Source organism: Aedes aegypti, chromosome 3, assembly GCF_002204515.2.
Source record: "Aedes aegypti strain LVP_AGWG chromosome 3, AaegL5.0 Primary Assembly, whole genome shotgun sequence".
Lineage (NCBI taxonomy): Eukaryota > Metazoa > Arthropoda > Insecta > Diptera > Culicidae > Aedes > Aedes aegypti.
This window is the reverse complement of record NC_035109.1, coordinates 267,661,336-267,680,113: the sequence shown is the minus strand read 5'-3', so window position 1 is coordinate 267,680,113 and position 18,778 is coordinate 267,661,336. Positions and strand designations below refer to the sequence as shown.

The following is an 18,778-nucleotide window of genomic DNA, read 5'->3' as shown; positions in this document are numbered from 1 at the left end:
GATTTCAAAAAGTTCAGTCGGTTTGCAACATGGTTCGTTCAAGCACTTGTTTTAATAGAAAACAGTTTTTTCGAAACGAAATTGTTGATAAAAGTCGTAGGACGGAAAGGCGGTGGTTTAGAGCCCATGTTAGAATCGATGGATTTGCTAAAACTTCCACGACAGCTTCTGGTGATCCAAATGAACAAGTTTTGAGGGTATACATTCAGATTTTTTTACAGCATGTTTTTTTATATAAAAATCGGACATCTTTCTGTAGCAAACATACAATCCGAATCTTCACTTCCAAATTTTATTTCTTAAAACTATTTGACCTTCTATTTTTATACGAATAATCAAAAAACATATTTCATGTATGTTTTATAAAGATTGTCATACACTTAAAGCACATCTAAACAAATAACTTTGTGATACATATACTTTGTATATAAATCTTTTGTAAGAGAGTTTTAAAGCTTGCAGCAAATTGTTTTTCTAAAATATTCTGTTGATAAATATATGTTTAATTATAAGAAATCACTAGGTTTATTGCATTATCCCATAATCCAGTAGCTCAACCAACTTTTGTTTTGGAAGTTATTCATACAGCTTCATCCGTTATATGTTGCTGCAACTTTTCTGGAATTACACAAAAATCAGTGATAAATATTCAATCAAAAAACTTACATGATCAGTAGTTAAAAGAAAAAAAGGTTTTTGGAAACATATTGAACTGAAAAACATTGTAATACGCACCGATAGCGTTCCGACTCTCAACGGCACAAAGTACAAAATCCACCAGCTCCATTCCCTCCACTCCGGACTCCCTGGATCGTTTCATCAGTTCGTGCAGAACTCGATTGTTGACGTTGTATCCCGAAGAGTTGAGAGCTTTCTTGAGCTCCTTCCTATCCAGATGACCACTTCGATCCAGATCGTACAGCTGGAACACCGCGTGCCACTGCTGGACGTCCCGAATTATGGTCCGAAACTGTTCGTACTGTATTTGACTAGATTGGTTGACACTGACGCGAGAGATTAACTGCTGGGATATTTGCTGAACAAGCGCACGATCAACGGGTTTCGCTTTTGGCTGGTGTCGTTTTTGCGGTTGATGGCATGGAATCCATCCACACAGAAGGATTTCTTGCAACTGCAAGCACACTCGCACCCAAACGTTCGACCGTTTCTTAACTTTGGGGGGAGGTGCGAAGAAGAATCGAGTCAGGATGGCACCCAGTGCAATGTGATCGATGGTTTTCTTGCGATCAGCCAATTCGTAGAAATGTCGCACCATCTTCGGCCAATCCTCGTCTTCCTGGAGGGGCCCTGAAACACGATCATCCATCGTTCCAAAACAGACGGTGCAATCGTTTTCCTCCAAACAGTTGCGCAACTCGGAAAATATACGTATCAAAAATTCACCTTCCTCGATCGGATGTAATGTGGTTGGAACAACTAAGTAGATTCCGGGGTTCAGCCTCAAACGGCAACTGACTTCTCTGGAGTTGATGTAAATAGAACGAGCCACGATTCGGTAGTCGTTCTTCTTGAAAAATTTCATTGGAACTGGCTTGTTCCGTAGATGTTCTTCAGTAACTCTATAGATAACGAATCCGATCGTCAAACTAGGCAGATCTTCAGCTCTACGAAACTTCTGCATCAGGGCCACCACTATGGTGCACATCCCAGATGGATCATCGCTGTCAGGTTTATCTAAATGAATAACGTATTGGGGATTCGTCCAAAAGGATTCCATATAGTCGATACAACCCCCCGATGTTGAGCCTTTGACCCATTCTCCGTCGATGGTGGACACCTGCCAACCTCGTTTACTTGCTTCCGTATCATCGAGCGGATCTGGAGACAAGTTACATATTTCCACTCGATCAAAGTACCGCAAGAAGTCTTCAAAGTCCATCCAGAACTCCCCATCGTTGTCGATTGTGAGACCGAGCTGTTTCCGTTGGACCTTCGGAATCGCTTGCCACTCCTGCGAGCGATCACTCCAGGCACCATTCCATTCGATGCCGTCGCCCCAAGGGTTTCGCAGACGGATGAGCTTCGTCGTTCCCATAGTGTAGGTTTTCGTCACGGAGTACGAGTGACCCTTCAGGAGACCTTGCGGAGTGTGAGCTTCTGGGATTTTGGGATCCGGCTGCAATGAAATCATTTGTAGTTTTGTGGCCCACTTATTCCAAATTAAAAATACCTCACCAATATATTGCATGCAAACATGGATCCCCTTTGAAATCCTGTGTGTATGATCTCGAACAGATTATCTGGTGGAGGTTCCTTCCCTCTCAGCCTATACGATTCGGTTATTCCTCCGGTGAAGTCTTGCATCGCTTCCCGAGCCGTCCCGCTATTCAACGCCTCGTAACACCCGTGCAGCTTGGCGTAGGCCTTCTCCAGCAAGGCACTCCAAAACTCGTTCTTCTGGCTGGATTTCATGTAGATCAGTTCACGATCCCTCGTTGGCAGCCGATCATCGATCACCACATCAACCCATTGGCCAAACTGCCAAAATCGGAAGTGGAATATGCCAGCATACTCCTCGTCTTGGAAAGAGTTATCCTGTGGGACAGTTTTCCGGAAAAGTCGTTCGTTGGCGGTGAGATTGGCAGTGGCCGTGAGGAGCCAGCAGTCGTTAAGGTTGCCCTGCTGGACGTCAAAACGGGAAGCTCCATCGACGAAGAACTTTGGCCTGCGACAGATCTCCCGTGGACGCAGCCATTCTATCGATCGGTCCGGATTGGATGGGCGTTTCGTTAGCGAGGCGTGAACCGGTTTGAAGTCCGAGTCTTCGAAAAGGGTTCCCTCCGCGAGGCAGCGTTGTTTCAGGTGATAAAAGTCCTGCGCTGGAGGGTTTTGATGGGTGTTGAAGGTCTTGTGGGCAACCTACAAATGAAGGTTTGATAAGGTTTAGGTAATGTTGTACACTCAGACAAATGGACTATCGATAAATATAGGAACCCCTTATGAAAATTCGCCACAAGAAATCGGATTGAAATTCATAAATTTGCCTTATGAAACCAGAATTTGAAAACAAAAAACGTTTTCGCGGCAACCTGGAATCGAACCAAGAACCTTGCGATCGATATGCCAGAGCGTACACCACGCGCCTATCGACGCCTTGATGTGGAGTGATGCTAAAACGATACATAAAGCGTTCGTATTGCAATAATCGTTCCACCTTTCATAAGGCAAAATGTATGAAATTCGATAGTCCAGTTCGCTGCGTGTATTTTATTTTTATTTTAAAATTTTGGGTTCGAGTTGGTTTCAAAGAGTATGAAGCTATTGCTACTAAGTAGAAGCAGTCGAGAATCTGCAAGTTCACCATGACCCATGGAAGATAACAGCGTGACTACTACAATAAGCGAGATGTTCAGTTTCAGTCTACGGTTTGCTACTCCCCTGGTTAAATTCCAGGAGAAATACTTAGATGTATGCGTGAAACAGTTTCTGGAGTTATACCTGAAAGACTTCCTGAAGAAAAACCTGATAGAATTCTTGAAGTTTACTTTGAGAAATTCTTGCAAAAATTTTGGAGGTATCCATTGAGAAATTCAAAAATAAAATCCCTGAAAAAATCCTTAAGGGAATTCCCAAAGAAATTACTGAAGGAATCCCTGAAAAAATTCTGATGACATTTTTGAAATAAATTAAAGAATGAATCGATAGTCAAACTCCTGGATGAATTCTTAGGGGAATCCCCGGAATTGGGTCCTAAAATGTTGGATAAAATCTTGTTTTTTTTTTCAACAACACGAAAGAGCATGTTACTTCAACTACTTTAGCAATTTTCCCGCTCAAATAACGGCTATATAATGTTTAAACATTAATTTTAAAATTGGGTCCATAAATGAACCTTGACACTTGAGATCATGTTTGACGTTCGCTTAGTCGACAAAAACACCACAGGGGTTTTAGTTTTAACACTAGGGTTGTTCCTATCTGACATTTCGGAAGGGACATGGAAAACAAAATTCACACAAAATTTGAGTTTAAGCCAAAGGGGTGTGACAAAATCTAAAAGAAATAAAAAAATGTTTTTCGGACTTAAACCAACGGAAAACTTTGGAAAATTTAGTAAACATGTGTTTTTGGCCTAAACTTAAGCGTTTGGCACTAAAATCGGGACCGGGCTTTAGGACCCTATTTTTGGAGGAACCTCTGGAACTAAACCGTTCGTTCGTTCCACATCGGCGTACTCCGAAAAAGCCAGCTTGGTCGAACGCTGAGCTGCGTCGCTGGAAAAGGCGTTGCAACACAGCTAAACGATTATATCGCAAAAATCGCACTGCAGCGAACAAGTTGGCATTTCAGTTAGCGAGCCGTCAATACCGCAGTTTGAATTGCAGATTGTACCAACAACACACTGCCTCTACTGAACAGAATTTAAAACAAAATCCGAAATGTTTCTGGAACTTCGTACAATCCAAACGCAAAGAGACTGGATTTCCTTCGTCAATGTATCTGGATCAACAATGTGCCCACACCTCGTTGGACAAATGTGAACTGTTCGCTTCTTTTTTAGTTCCGTGTTTGATTTGAATTCTGGAAGTACTGATGCTGCTATCGAATTGACGCCTGCTGGATGTATAGAAGTAGCTACATTCGAAATTTCAAATGAAACTATGCAGAAAGCGATGATGAAGTTGAAATCTTCTTATCTCCCTGGATCTGACGGAATTGCCTCGTTTATCCTGAAAAAATGCAGTCAACAAATACTGGAGCCTCTAGTTTACCTTTTCAATCTTTCAATGAGAACCTGTACCTTCCCTACAAGCTGGAAAGCATCGTTTATGTTCCCAGTGCATAAAAACGATGCACGGTGTTATCGTGGTATTACGTCGCTTTATGCATGCTCGAAGTTATTTGAGATTATTGTGTCGGATTACATGTTCTGCCAGACGAAACACTATATCTCTACGAGCCAACATGGTTTTTATCCAGGAAGAAGTGTCTCTACAAATGTGAGCGAATTCGTTTCGTTTTGTCTACGGAATATCGAGCAAGGCCGGCAGGTAGATGCTGTCTACACGGATCTGAAAGCAGCGACATATTGCTGGAAAAGTTGGGCAAGTTAAGATGTTCTCCCAGCTTTGTTGAATGGCTTCGTTCATACCTCTGCGGAAGGAAGTTGGCTGTGAAAATTGGATATTCAATCTCACGATGGTTTGCAAGTAGTTCTAGGGTGCCGCAAGGAAGCAACTTGGGCCCGCTTTTGTTTTCGCTGTATATGAACGACGCTATCATACACCTTGGGGACGATGTCTGCCTGGTATATGCAGATGATTTGAAGCTTTACATTCTGGTAAATAGTATTGAAGACTGTCATAAGCTCCAAAATCTGCTTAACAAGTTTGCAGCGTGGTGTCATGCCAACAGGATGCAGATTAGTATCTCAAAGTGCTTCGTTGTTAGCTTCCATCGAAAATTTAACCACGCGTCTTTTGACTATACTATCGACGGAGAGCTGTTGAACAGAACTCAAACTATTCGAGACCTTGGCGTGAGTCTGGATACCGCTATTTCATTCAAGAATCACTATGAAGAGATCATCGACAAAGCACGACGCCAATTAGGGTTTGTGTGCAAATTGAGTAAAGAGTTTAGAGACCCGTATACACTCAAATCGTTGTACGTAAGTCTTGTTCGACCAATCCTTGAAACCGCTTCAATTGTTTGGGATCCTTACCACAGCACTGTAGCTTCCCGTATAGAATCCATTCAAAGACGGTTCATTAGATGTGCGCTACGGAACTTGCCATGGAGTGACCCACTAAATCTGCCGCCGTACGAGAGTCGCTGTCTTCTGATAGGACTTGAAACATTGGAGTAAAAAAGAAAACGGGCTAAAGCTCTGTTTGTAGCTAAACTAATAGCCGCGGAGAGCGATGCACCCAACTTGCTCCAAATGATTAACTTCAATATTCCAAACTACGCCATTCGCCGTCCCGAGTTTCTTCGATTACCATTCAGACGACGTGACTACGCTTCCCAAGAACCAGTGCGATCAATGATGGAGTGTTTTAACGAAGTTTTCCGTCTGTTTGATTTTAACCCTCTAATACCCAACCCCGCCTTTAGACGGGGTACACTTTGGAATTTTGTGTATTTTTTTGTAGCTCGGAAATCAAAATGATTTTATTTTTGGCTTATACCTTGACTCATAACACGCATATAAGAAAAGTTTTTTATGACTTTTGAAACTTTTTTGTATTTTTGGAAATTGTTTGAAAAATTGTATTCTTATATAACCTATCAATGCCTGGGCTTCATTTTACGTGTAATATAAAAAATCGTACCTTTTATATTTTTCTACGATTAACCTATCACAAAAGAAGAGCCTGGTGGTATTAAAATCATTTCAAACCTGTTTTTCCGTTAGTTACACGGAAAATAAAATACGCTCCGAAAAAAAATTAAAAATTTAAAATTTTTAAAAATACTGCAACAATTTAAATTTTTATTATTGCCAAAAATCAACAACTAGAGAAGGCTTCAAGAAAAAATGAAAAAAGCTAGGGATGTTCAAAAATAAAAATTATAAAAATCAAAAACCAAAATTTAAAAATTTGCGAATAAAAATAAATAAATGCCCAAAACATGTTTAGAACGATTTTAGATAACGAAAAATAATACTTAAATCGAAAATAAAAATTTGGGTATTAGAGGGTTAATATAACGACCAAGAAATTCAAGACAAGGCTTTTGCGATATATGTTTAACTAGTTCTAAGACTTTATTCATTAAGACACAACAGTCGGATGAAATATACAAATAATAAATAAATGAATAAATAAAAAGAGAAAAAAAAATAAAAAATAAAAATAAAACTATTCTCGGAGGAATCCCTTTATGAATTCCTAAAGGAATCGCTGCAATTTATTGGAGAAATTCATATAGGAAACCTTCGTAGTAATAAATTTCGGGAGAAATCTCTGGAAGATTATCTTGTAAAATTCCTAGAGATTTTTATTGGAAGAATTGCAGGAGCCTCTGTAAAATTCCTAAGGAATTACTGGAACAAACCCTGGATGAATTACTAGAGGGATGGCATCACTTGAAGAAATGGAGGAGCAATCCTTGAAGGGCTTCCTAAAGAAGTCCCTGGAATCTTTGAAATTGGTGCAGAAGGAATCCTTGTGATAATTTTCTCTTGGAAAAATATGAGAGAATCCCCGGAAGATATCGGAGGAATCCCATAAACAAGTTCCGGGGAAACACTGGATAAAATCTGAAAGAAACGTAGATTAATTTCTGAAGGAATTCTTGAAATAAATATTGGAGAAATCCCTGATAAACTTTCAGCATAGAATTCTGCATTAAATCATGGTGTAATTCTCTTGAGGAATTTTTGGAGGCATCTCTTGAAGACTTACAAACGAATCCCTTGTGGGATTGTTGTAGGAATCCTTCAAGTAATTGCAGATTAAATTCCTGGATAAATTCCAGAAGTTCCTGGAAAAAACTTGGATCAATCCTCAGAGTGATCTCTGGACGATACTCTTGAGTTAATTCCTGAAGGAAGAATTCTAATAGAGATTCCTGTGGAGATTTTGCTTGGTTTCCTTAACAAATCAGTCCTCGGATTACTACAGTATATCCTGAAGAAATACTTCCTGTAATGGGGTCATGCACAAATTACGTCACGCTCCAAGATGGTCGAGTCAAGCGTGACAATCCTTGCAGAGTTTTCGGAGGACTCATACAAAAAGTGTTCTGGGGGGGTGTTAGAAGGTCGAAAAAGTTGAAATTTAGCGTAACATAATTTGTGTACCATCTCAAGGAGTCATCCAAACATTCCGCTTAGGAATAATTGGAATAATTTTGAAAAATTGTTCAAGAACTTTAAAAGCACTTATAGAATTTTTGGAAGAAGACTTCAAGAAAACAATCCACAGGTGAATTCCTGAATATAGTAGCTCTCTGGAAGAAAATCCTGATGAATTCCCAGAAAATACAGAAATTCTTCCTGGAGTAAGAGTAGTGTAGATAAATTTCCTGATGCCACTTTTGGAGGAATTTTTCGAAAATTCCTGGAATCCCTTAAAACTAGCTCAGATGAATTTATTTGCGAAATTAATCGTTTGAAAACGATTTATTCAAGCTGTTCGGATTATGACACAGAATGAACACAGTGTTCGGCATTTGAATCAAAAAGTTGTTACATACTTTTGTGTAAAAAAAAAACAATACTAAACAGGTTTAAATGGAGATTTTTATCTGCACACCCAACAGCTAACGGTTAGACTAAACGAAGAAATTAAAATGTTCACAAATATCAGTTAATGTATGCCTATTAGATGCATTTGAAGTCACTCTTGGCCTTAAGTGTTCGGAATATGAGTCAAAACGGTATTTCTTTAATATATTTTTCAAGGAATCCGTATGAAAATTTCTAAAATAAACCTTTAACAATCCTGCTAGCAAGCATGGGAAACAGTCACTCGAATATAGTGGTTATCACGCCCAATGGTATGGGTGCCCTAGTGTAGAAGTAGTTGTGAACCTTAGAGGAAAACAATATGCACTCTGTCTCAGAAAACACCCAGAATCGGGGTATAAATTTTTCAAATTGGGTAATATTTCCATATGCATTTTGATGAGTCTGGAAAGGGTGTGCAAGTTTCTTTGAGGAAAACAAAAACAAACTGTGTATGACGAGCCTATGCTAGTCTACGTGTGTTCAAATGTCACTAAGCTCTATTGCATTTCTCTCGCTCACATCCACAAGCGGTCAAGAGCGAGACTGCCGTTTCTCCGACCAAGCTGAGTGTTTCAATTTCCAATGCGCTTTCTTCTTGTTCGCCGAGCGACAAGTTAGACAAAAACGGCAACAGAATGATTCACTACCGACTCCTTGTACCGAAGGCATCCGATTGCTGTAGCGAATGATTCTTTACATTCCGATTCCGCACGAGTGGCATTCGTATTTGAGAGCTGAAGAGCGTTCACTGACTGGTAATACACAAGGCGAAATGTTTCAGTGAACGCAAAATCTGTACATTTCGCAGGAAGCTTTCAGTGATCGAATAGCGAACGCGTTCTTTCGTGTCTCCAATTTAAGAGAGGATAGGTGCTCTCTCCGCTCCGTATATCTTTTCATTTTTGGTTTATCTCAATCGTCTACGATTCGTCAGGATTGCGCTCACCCTAGTTGCGTTCGGCAGTCATTGAACATTCGGTGGCAGCAGATACTTTGCAGATATTTTATCGGTAGCGTTCGGGTGAGTGAGTGAATTTTCCCATGCTTGTCTGCTAGTATTATTTATGTGTATAACTTCCTGGAGCAATTGATGGAGCGATTCGCGGAGGAATCACTAAATGAATTTGAATGAATTTCTGGAGAAATAAAAACAATACGGAAAGTTCTTGGGAAAACTTCTAGAAGGAAGCGGTGGAGAGGTTCGCACTAATGAAAAAGCTCTAAAGGTAATTACTGGAAAATCCCAAAAAAAAAATGCTTGAGAAATTTTGAATGACATTCACAGAAACCAAGCGTGTCAAGATTTAAAAATTTAGGGTGGTCTCACACAAAAAGCGTGATAAGGTGGGAATGGTGTACCATCCCCAAAATGTAATAAGAGATAATAATAAGACGACTGGTCAAGTTGCAATGATAAACTTGAATCATTAATAAAGAGCCTCTTTTCAAAAGTTTCCATTTATTTGACGACAATGTTCTATGCTTAGAGAAATTGTGGAAATTTCAACTTGAAAAGACTATTGACTGAATTGGAATTGGATCACTAGCGTTTTCTCATTGTTTGTGGTTTCAACGTTGTTGGACGATTAACATTTAGTCATTAAATTATCTAAATTTATAGTACCGTAAAACGGGGTAACTTTGATAGTTTTTTCGAAGAAAACTTGAATATTTATGCATGCTGTTTCAAAGAATAGTAATTTATATTTTTAAAACAAGTACTGGCATCGTAGCTATCGATTGCAGTCGATAGATTTCCAAAAGATATATTATGAATGGATATATAATTTTTCATATAATCGAAAGTTGGTTTTCTGTTTTGGGGTAACTTTGATAATGGAGTAGGAATCGAACAAAATTTAATGAATAACGAACATTTGTAGGGCATTGCATACCTCTAGGCGTTTAACGTTATATGGAAATTTCTGACTTAGATTACAAAAATGATCCCAGTTTGTGAAAATGCTATTCGCTAAGAGATTTGAGACCGTATTCAAGTTCTATGATAACTAGGCTGTCAAAGATAAGTGGCCAACTATTCAAAACTACATCAAATAGTGATCGTAGAACAGATTGTTTGCAAGCGTTTCGAAAATGCTAAAATTGTGTCAATTTTTGATATTCGTTTAAAATGCCTCAAATGCACTTGATTCCAATGAAAATAGCTTTGACATGAAGTGTCATACTAAAACTCTTTACTTTTGCATTCGTTTTGCTTAACTGATTAACAGAAATTATGTTATTTCGTTTAATATGTTGTGGGTCTCGCACTATCAAAGTTACCCGCATTATCAAAGTTACCCCGTTTTACGGTATATATAGCTAATTTTAGGGGATCTGTTTTAACAATCATGCCAATGAATGTTACTCACCTGTCTATGTTCAAATACAGTCGCAAAGTGACATGACCATTGAGTCATATTGAGTGAAAACCTGGGAGACAACCACCCCCACACTCGATTTATGGAATTCCAGAATATTTTGAAATAGAAAACGGTACGTAGCGTGGTTTGATTTCCGACATGAGATTGACAAAATCATTTAATATCAGAAATATGTCAAATAACTCAACGGCCGCTTGTTGAACCAGTTGCATAGGTCTGGTTAGGGTATCCTTGTAGGAAGTCGTTTGGTGGAGGTGAGGGTTCCGATTTAAAGAAGCTGTGAGCGGCAGCTCTTCATTATATCTGTCTCTCCGTTACCGCTTCACTTAGATTTCAGCAGATCCATAATTCATGAGGAAGCAAAATTTACAGCCAATACCAGTTCTGAAGCTGCATAACTTCGGCACTTTTTTTTTTAAATGAGAGATCACCTCCGCTGGAAATGTATGGGGCTAGTGCTGGAGGTTACTTCGACTACTGTGGTGTGAGATGTCGTTTTCAAGGGATTACAGATGCTTCCTTTGTCTATACAGGGTTGGGTCACTTGCAATTGATGACGAGAAAGTTTTTTTTGCAGCAGAAATCCTTTCGCTACACTTTTCACAATTGCTGGGTATATCGAATCACAACTTTAAACCGAAACGTACACAAAACACATCCGTATCTGCTCTTCCCTGACAACTAGTTGCCTTGATTGTTTCACATCACTGATCCGGATCAATACAGGTTGTTCCACTTGTAGCTGATGACAATTCGGATTGATTCTGATGTTTCTGTGGGTAATACCACTGTTAATCCGGAATATGTTCACCATCTTCCCCGAATGTCTCAAAAACGACGGTGCTGTTTTATCGAATTGCTTGTAGTCCAAACCGTGGGCACAGGGATTTGGAGTCAATGATCCGTGACTAATTGATGAATTGATTAGGTTCAATGAAGTGTAGACACCTAATCTCGAATCGAAATACCTTCCAAGTCCAATATGTCCAGTACTTTGTTTATTTTTTGGGTACACTTGTGACTTGCAGTGGATACATTTTTACAAGCTGACATGATGTTCGCGCAACATCCCTACAGACGGTACGATCGGTTCGTCAAACATTTGGCTCCGCCCACTCGTTTGATTTTGGCCGACCGATTCGTCAACCGTCAAATTGGTTTCACAAACTGTCAAATTGGTTCGTCAAGCAGCATCACACACGGTCAAACATAGCACCAACATGAGCATCAACCTGGGGCGGAGTCAATGTTGGTCAAACCGTCTGAGCGTCTGTGGGGTGCAGTAGCAAAACTGGCTTGCTGAACGCTTAAATATGTACATAAGACCAATTCTTTTAAATTTCAAGGCTCCAAAATATTATGCGATTGAGAGCTGTTCTGAGTATGGCGTATCTTTGGGTGCAAGATCATATCAGGGTAAAAGTGATAGTTATTAGAACACAAATATTGAACTAACAAGTGATATGATATTCTTCCAAATAATTATATGATCTATCAAGAAAACTTACCTCATCGCGCGTGAAATCCACCGCCAAGAATCGGGATGATCTTCTGCTGGACGTCGAGGATCCATCGTCCGATCCGTCCAGGCTCCTTCTGATGAATTGTTTCATGGTTTAGCCCAAATCCATATCGCGTTCAGTTGGCCCAGTTCCGAACTAATTGGGGCAAAAAAAAAACAGACAGAAGTGATCGATTAACGGTGGCTTTTGTTCAACTACAATTTCGTAATAAAGCCCGCGATCGCGAACACTGTCAAGTGCTTACTGTTGCCCGCTTCGCGGAGTGCTTCCTCGGAACGAAGCGCTGGCTGCGCGAACAACAACAAACTACCCGATCAAGGCAATCTTGTTCTAAGTTCGCGACCCGATTATGTTGCCGCTTGGTCGCATCGATCGATTCAACCGCTTTGTATTTGTTGTGGTTCTCCATTCGCTGGCTTTAAAACACGTGCTTTTTATCTGTTTGTTTTGCGGCTTTGCGCGTCGCTCGCTTTGGCGCTTCATATGTGCGGGTGCACTTCTGTTATCAGGAGCTGTGGCTTTACCCGTTTATTACATTTCTTTATTGGAATTGGTGTTTATGGCTGTTATTGTCTTTCAGTGATGCAATAAGTTATCTCATATTTAATTTTTTACAAAGTCAACTTGTATTTATTGCCAAAACAATCGTATTGTATTTATCTACAAAATTTTAACAAGTTTTCCACATTAGTCATCCGTTTGTTGCCACAAAGTCATAATTACAGTAATTTCGCGAATAATGCGGTTTTATAAATTTCAGATTGTAACTGCTTTTTTAAATCATTTATTATTCTGTTTGAGTGTTTAATATATATATTTCATATATCTAGGTGTTTTGTGTTCGTTGTTAACATTATATTATATTTCATTTGCTGAAGAAGTTTAGAATTTTGACAGGTAAATTGAATTCACTTGCTTATAAGTGAAAAAAATATTAATAATATGAATGTATAAAGCACTTGTCGTGACACTACAAGATTGCAACGATTTTTGTCTAAAATTTCTGATAATTTTATTCGACTGCATTGTAGTAGAAAGGGAGCTTCAGAATAATTTTCAAAGTTTTATTTTGAATCCTCTGCAGAGCCTTCTTTCCGCAATTACAACAGTTAGCCCATAGTGGTACAGCATACAACATGGCTGGCCTAAAAATTTCTTTGAAAGTCAAATTTTTTATATTAAAACTGAGTTTTGATTTTCTGTTAATAAGTGGATACAGTCATTCTAGATTTTTTAAATACATATTAGGTTTAAATGCCTTATATGTGATATCTGAAAATTAAATTCTTATCTAGTATGAGCCCTAAATACTTAACTTCATCTGATCAATTCATTGGAACCCCTCTCATCGTGACAACATGTCTACTTGAAGGTTTCTAATAAAGAGTCTTTGGTTTATGTGGGAATATTATTAGTTGAGTTTTGAAAGCATTAGGAGAAATCTTCCATTTCTGCAAGTATGAAGAAAAAATATCCAAACTTTTTTGCAATCGACTACAGATGACACGCAGGCTTCGTCCTTTGGCGGAGAGGCCTGTGTCATCCGCAAACAAGGATTTTTGACATCCCTGAGGTAACTCAGGTAAGTCAGATGTGAAAATATTGTATAATATTGGTCCCAAAATACTGCCTTGAGGAACACCAGCTCTTACAGGAAGTCTTTCAGATCTGGAGTTCTGATAATTAACCTGAAGTGTACGATTTGACAGATAACTTTGAATTATTCTAACAATGTATGTTGGAAAATTAAAGTTTTTTGATTTTACGATCAAACCTTCATGCCAAACACTGTCGAATGCTTTTTCTATGTCTAGAAGAGCAAGACCAGTAGAATAGCCTTCAGATTTGCTGGAATGGATCAAATTTGTTACACGTAAAAGTTGATGAGTGGTCGAATGTCCATGGCGGAGTCCGAACTGTTCATTGGCAAACATTGAATTTTCGTGGACCATCATTCTGTTCAAAATAACCTCTGTCAAAAAGTTTACTGATGGAGGAAAGCAAACTGATTGGTCGGTAGCTAGAAGCTTCTTCAGGATTTTTGTCTGGTTTTAAAATTGGTACAACATTAGCATTTTCCATTTGTCAGGAAAATTTGCCAACTGAAAAAACATTTGTTAAATATATCAACTAAGAATGATATGCTACTTTCTGGAAGTTGATGAGGATGTAGAAAACGTTTCTCTTGATTGAGAATACTTTTGAAGTCCTAAGTAACTTGATTTTCAATTGGACTAGTAAGTCCTAAATTAAAATTGTACGCGCTTTCAAATTGCATAGCAAGTTTTTGAACTTTTTCGCAATTAGTTAGTAATAATTGGTTTTCCTCTTTCAATGCCGCTATTGGCTTCTTAAGTTTTTTCAAAATTTTAGATAATTTTCGAAAGGGCTTAGAGCCAGGGTACAATTGAGAAATTTTATTTTCAAAATTTTTGTTTTCTTATTGTGGAAAACGTGTCTTGATTTCTTTCTGCAAATCCTGCCATATAAGTTTCATAGCAGGATCGCTAGTGCATTGAAATTGCCTTCTCCTCACGTTTTTAAGCCGGATCAATCGTCGTCTATAATCACCGATTCAAATTTTACTTCACATTTTGGAATTGCGATGCTCCTGGCTAAAACAATGGAATTTGGTAAAGTTTCAAGAGCATTGTCTATATCAAGTGTTGTTTGTAAAGAAATGTTAACATCAAGATTAGAATCAATATATGTTCCATATATATTCCAGTCGGCTGGAAAATAATTGAAAGTGGAGCTGATAGGATTGAGAATCGCTTCATGGGATATTTGAAACGTAACAGGGACATGATCAGAGTCAAAATCAGCATGAGTAACCAGTTGGCTGCAAAGATGACTAGAGTCGGTTAAAACCAAATCAATCGTAGGGTTTCTAGAAGAGAGAAAACATGTAGGGCTATCAGGGTATTGAATTGAGAAATATCCTGAAGAGCACTCATCAAATAAAATTCTGCCGTTGGAATTACTTTGAGAATTATTCCATGACCGATGTTTGGCATTAAAGTCACCAATGACAAAACATTTTGACTTATTGCGAGTCAATTTTCGCAAGTCAGTTTGGAGCAAATTAACTTGCTGTCCAGAGCATTGAAAAGGCAAATAGGCAGCTATGAAAGTATATTTACCAAGCTGTGTTTCAACAGAAACACCTAAAGTTTCAAAAACTTTAGTTTCAAATGACGTAAACAGTTGATGTTTTATACGCTTATGAATGATGATTGCAACTCCCCTACATGCCCCATCAAGTCGATCATTACGATAAACAAAAAAGTTAGGATCTTTTTTTAGTTTGGATCCAGGTTTTAAATAAGTTTCGGTAATAACTGCTATATGCACGTTATTAGCTGTAAGAAAATTAAACAGCTCGTCCTCTTTACCATTCAGAGAACGAGCATTCCAATTTAAAATATTCAATTTATTATCAAAAATGTAATCCAATAACAATTTGATTAGTAAATTTTACACCAACTTGGACTGCTTCAGTTATAGTGGTGGTTATAAATATTGCATCAATCATTTGGTTCAATTGTTCAATTAGAAAAATAAAATCAGAGGGAGAAATATCACTTGAAGTGGGTACATTATCTGATGATTTTCCGTTAGAATTTCCGGTAGACGAAGAGGCGGAGTAGAAGTTTCCTGTGGCGGCAGTATGAAAAGGGGAAGAGTTCAAATTACCTGCTACGATATCGGCATAGGATTTTTGTTGGGTAGATTCATTCGAAATTAAAAGATTTGAACGGCAACCCGACAAAATAAAATTACTTTGTGAATGAGCATGACTTTAATCTGCCTGATGAGTATAATTCTTAATGAAGCGATCGTTAACTGAAAAATAAGCATTGTTCGAAACTCAACCAGGCAAATTCCGGAAACGATAGTTATCGTAACGGATATTACCTTTAATCTGTCTAGCACGAGCCTTGACGACTCGCTTACGCGAAGGGCAATCCCAAAAGATAGATTTATGAGGAACCCCGCAATTCGAGCATACGAATTTTGTGGTATTATTCTTCACTGGACAGACGCCCTTAGCGCGAGAAGAACCTCCGCAAATCATGCATTTAGCATCCCTGCGACAATTTTTTTGTGCCATGACCCCACTTTTGGCACCGTCGGCACTGAGTGGGGTTCTGGTAATTTCCTCCAGGTTTTTGGAAATGTTCCCATGTCACACGGACATCGAACATAAGTCTAGCTTTTTGTAAAGCTTCAATATTATTTGGACCATTTTTGTTTTAAGTGAACTAAATAATATTCTTGAGAAAGCTCTTTCCGAAGAATGCCAGATTGGGATCTCTTCTTCATAATTATTGTTTGGACTGGGGAAAATCCAAGTAAATCATTTATACCATTTTTGATCTCTTCAGGTGACTTATAGTCACTTGAGAGACCTTTCAAGACGACTTTGAACAAACGTTCAGTTTTGTCGTCATAAGTGAAAAAAGTGTGCTTCTTCTCTTCAAGATGTCAGAGTAGAAGTTCGCGATCTTTAAGAGTTTCCGGCAAAACGCGACAGTCTACTTTCTTTGCGATTTGGAAGGAAACCTTGATTCCCCTAATGGAGTTCAAGATCTCCTGCCTAAATCCCCCAAACTCGGAACAACTGACCACGATAGGCGGCACTTTTTGTTTCCTCACTTGAATCAAAGAGCCTGGGCTAGAGACTGCTTAGATTTGGTATTCGGAAAATTTGTCTAGACCATCGAACTGATTGCTCATTTCGATGCAATTATCTACATTTTCCATTTCACCGTTGGCAGAAAGTTCGCATTCCGGAGAAACGTCCTTTCTTCCATTCTTGCCACGTTTAGTGACAGTTTTAAATCCCACTTTTTGGAAGGAAATTGTGAATTCAGAGATTCACCATTACTTTTGTCTGTAGTTGCAACCATGTTTGGTGAATAAACGAAAGAAAACGTGACCTTCTAAGAGGTTTTTTCCCAAGACGGTATCCAAGAAGGAATATAGCCGTTAACTTTTGCTAACGGGTCTAATGAAAAACCGAAGGCACTGGTTCAAAAGGGTCGAAAAGGGATCAATTGGTGGAAAAATTACTGTTTTAGTAGCACTGAAAAGTACTGTTATATTGCATTAGGTAGTTTTAAAAGCTTCCAAGAGCAGAGGGAATTTGTGTACGCACAGCACGAAGGTACGATGTGGACTTTAAGAAGCCATATTATCATCATATTTTAGAGCGCGTCTTGTTGTCCTGGAACCGTGTAGTATGGCCCGTTTCAAATGCGCAATCTAGGAGTTTACTGTGTTGCAAACGAAGCGCCATCGTTTAATTGAGCGTGAATTGAAGTAAGCAAAGCAGACGCTCGACTATTCCTTATTCACAGGTGGAGGTCACCGGAGCGCACTCTAACCGTTATCTTGTCTCGATGATATCGACGATACCGCTTTGGAACTAATGTGGCGTCGTGTCACGTCCTAGCCGTGGCACCGTTCACTTCATTGTCAATTGCTAACATATGGTACAACCTTAACGTGCTTTAAGTACTTGTTCTGAAGGAATTTCCTGGATTAATCACACGTAGCTTACACTTTTCACTTCAGCGAATTCTTGCCGGCAATGCAAACCTTCGATGTACTCACCTAACCGTTGAAACGCAACTCGGTTCACCTAATTCAATTTCGAACGCCACGAGTTCAAGTTCGCCGACTGCCGTTGAATCAGCGAACTGTGAATGGTAGTGCTGTGAAGCTCAGTAAAAGCGGCGACACAACGGTGTCAACTGAAGAATGATAACAGACTGTGCAACTAGCGATTTGCTTGGATCGGCCATCCAAGAGGTAGATAGGGATGGGGTGCGAAATGTGCGTTTTAGTTTACATGTCCGGCTCACTATAACCCGTTGAGAAACGCCGGTGGAAAGGGGCGATGTGTGTTTTAGTGCGCTCGTTGTCCAACCAGTGGGACACTTGTTTTAATATTGATTTTATCCAAGCCTAGTCTAGCCAAGAAGCAGATGCGGGTGTTATTTTGTTGTTTACAGATAACCTTCTTCTTCTTGGCATTACGACTCGAATGGGACAGAGCCTGTTCCTCAAGTTCTTCACAATCATTACTTGACATCTTTCTTTGCCTTAGTTTGCTGTTTCCGCATTCGTATATTGTGTGTCAGGAACGAATAATACTTTATGTCCAGGGAAGCCGAGAAAATTTCCATTACGAAAAGATCCTAGACCGACCGAAAGTCGAACCCAGACACTTTCAGAATGGCTTTGCTTTGTAGTCGCGAACGGTATCACTAGGTGCGCATCGCACCCGCACAGGACGAGGCTACACAAATGATATCTGCTCTCGGAAGTTTTTGAAACTATCTAAAGCAATAAAACAGTAATTCTCAGTGCTACAAAAATAGTACTTTTCTATGCTACATTTTTATACCTAGTGATCTCTTGTGGACCCTTGTTTGGACCCGTGCCTACGACTTATCGTTGGACCCGTTAGTCAAAGCTAACGGTGGTAATCCTTATTGGACACCATCATGAGAAAAACTCCTCTTAGAAGGTCGCGTCTTCTTGCGTTTATTCACTAAACCTGGTGACAACTTTAAACAAAAGGAAGAGTGAATCTCTAAACTCTTAACTTCCTTTATAAAATGTGGGTTTTCAGTTTTAAGCCACAAAACGTAGCAAAAAAA

General features: G+C 39.1%; 1 protein-coding gene across 2 annotated transcripts; it reads right to left on the bottom strand.

Annotated features, from left to right (window-relative positions):
* Positions 1-374: 374 nt before the first annotated feature.
* LOC5579666 (calpain-B) lies at positions 375-18,052 on the bottom strand. Of its 2 annotated transcripts, none has more exons than XM_001648072.2 (5): positions 17,727-18,052; positions 12,093-12,242; positions 2,197-2,880; positions 736-2,137; positions 375-618 (listed from the first exon to the last, which is right to left on the bottom strand). In XM_001648072.2, the coding sequence occupies exons 2-5, from the start codon at positions 12,195-12,197 to the stop codon at positions 581-583; spliced, it is 2,229 nt and encodes a 742-aa protein (XP_001648122.2). In that variant the 5' UTR covers positions 12,198-12,242; positions 17,727-18,052; the 3' UTR covers positions 375-580. The 2 variants fall into 2 exon arrangements, with proteins under 2 accessions (XP_001648122.2, XP_021706039.1); XM_021850347.1 differs by lacking the exon at positions 17,727-18,052 and adding an exon at positions 12,352-12,893.
* Positions 18,053-18,778: the final 726 nt, after the last annotated feature.

Coding starts and splice junctions, on each gene's coding strand:
- LOC5579666 (XM_001648072.2), bottom strand. CDS start 12,197: ATGAAACAATTCATCAGAAGGAGCCTGGACGGATCGGACGATGGATCC. Junction 2,881..12,092: donor TGGATTTCACGCGCGATGAG/GTAAGTTTTCTT, acceptor CTTCATTTGTAG/GTTGCCCACAAGACCTTCAA. Junction 2,138..2,196: donor TGTTTGCATGCAATATATTG/GTGAGGTATTTT, acceptor ATTTCATTGCAG/CCGGATCCCAAAATCCCAGA.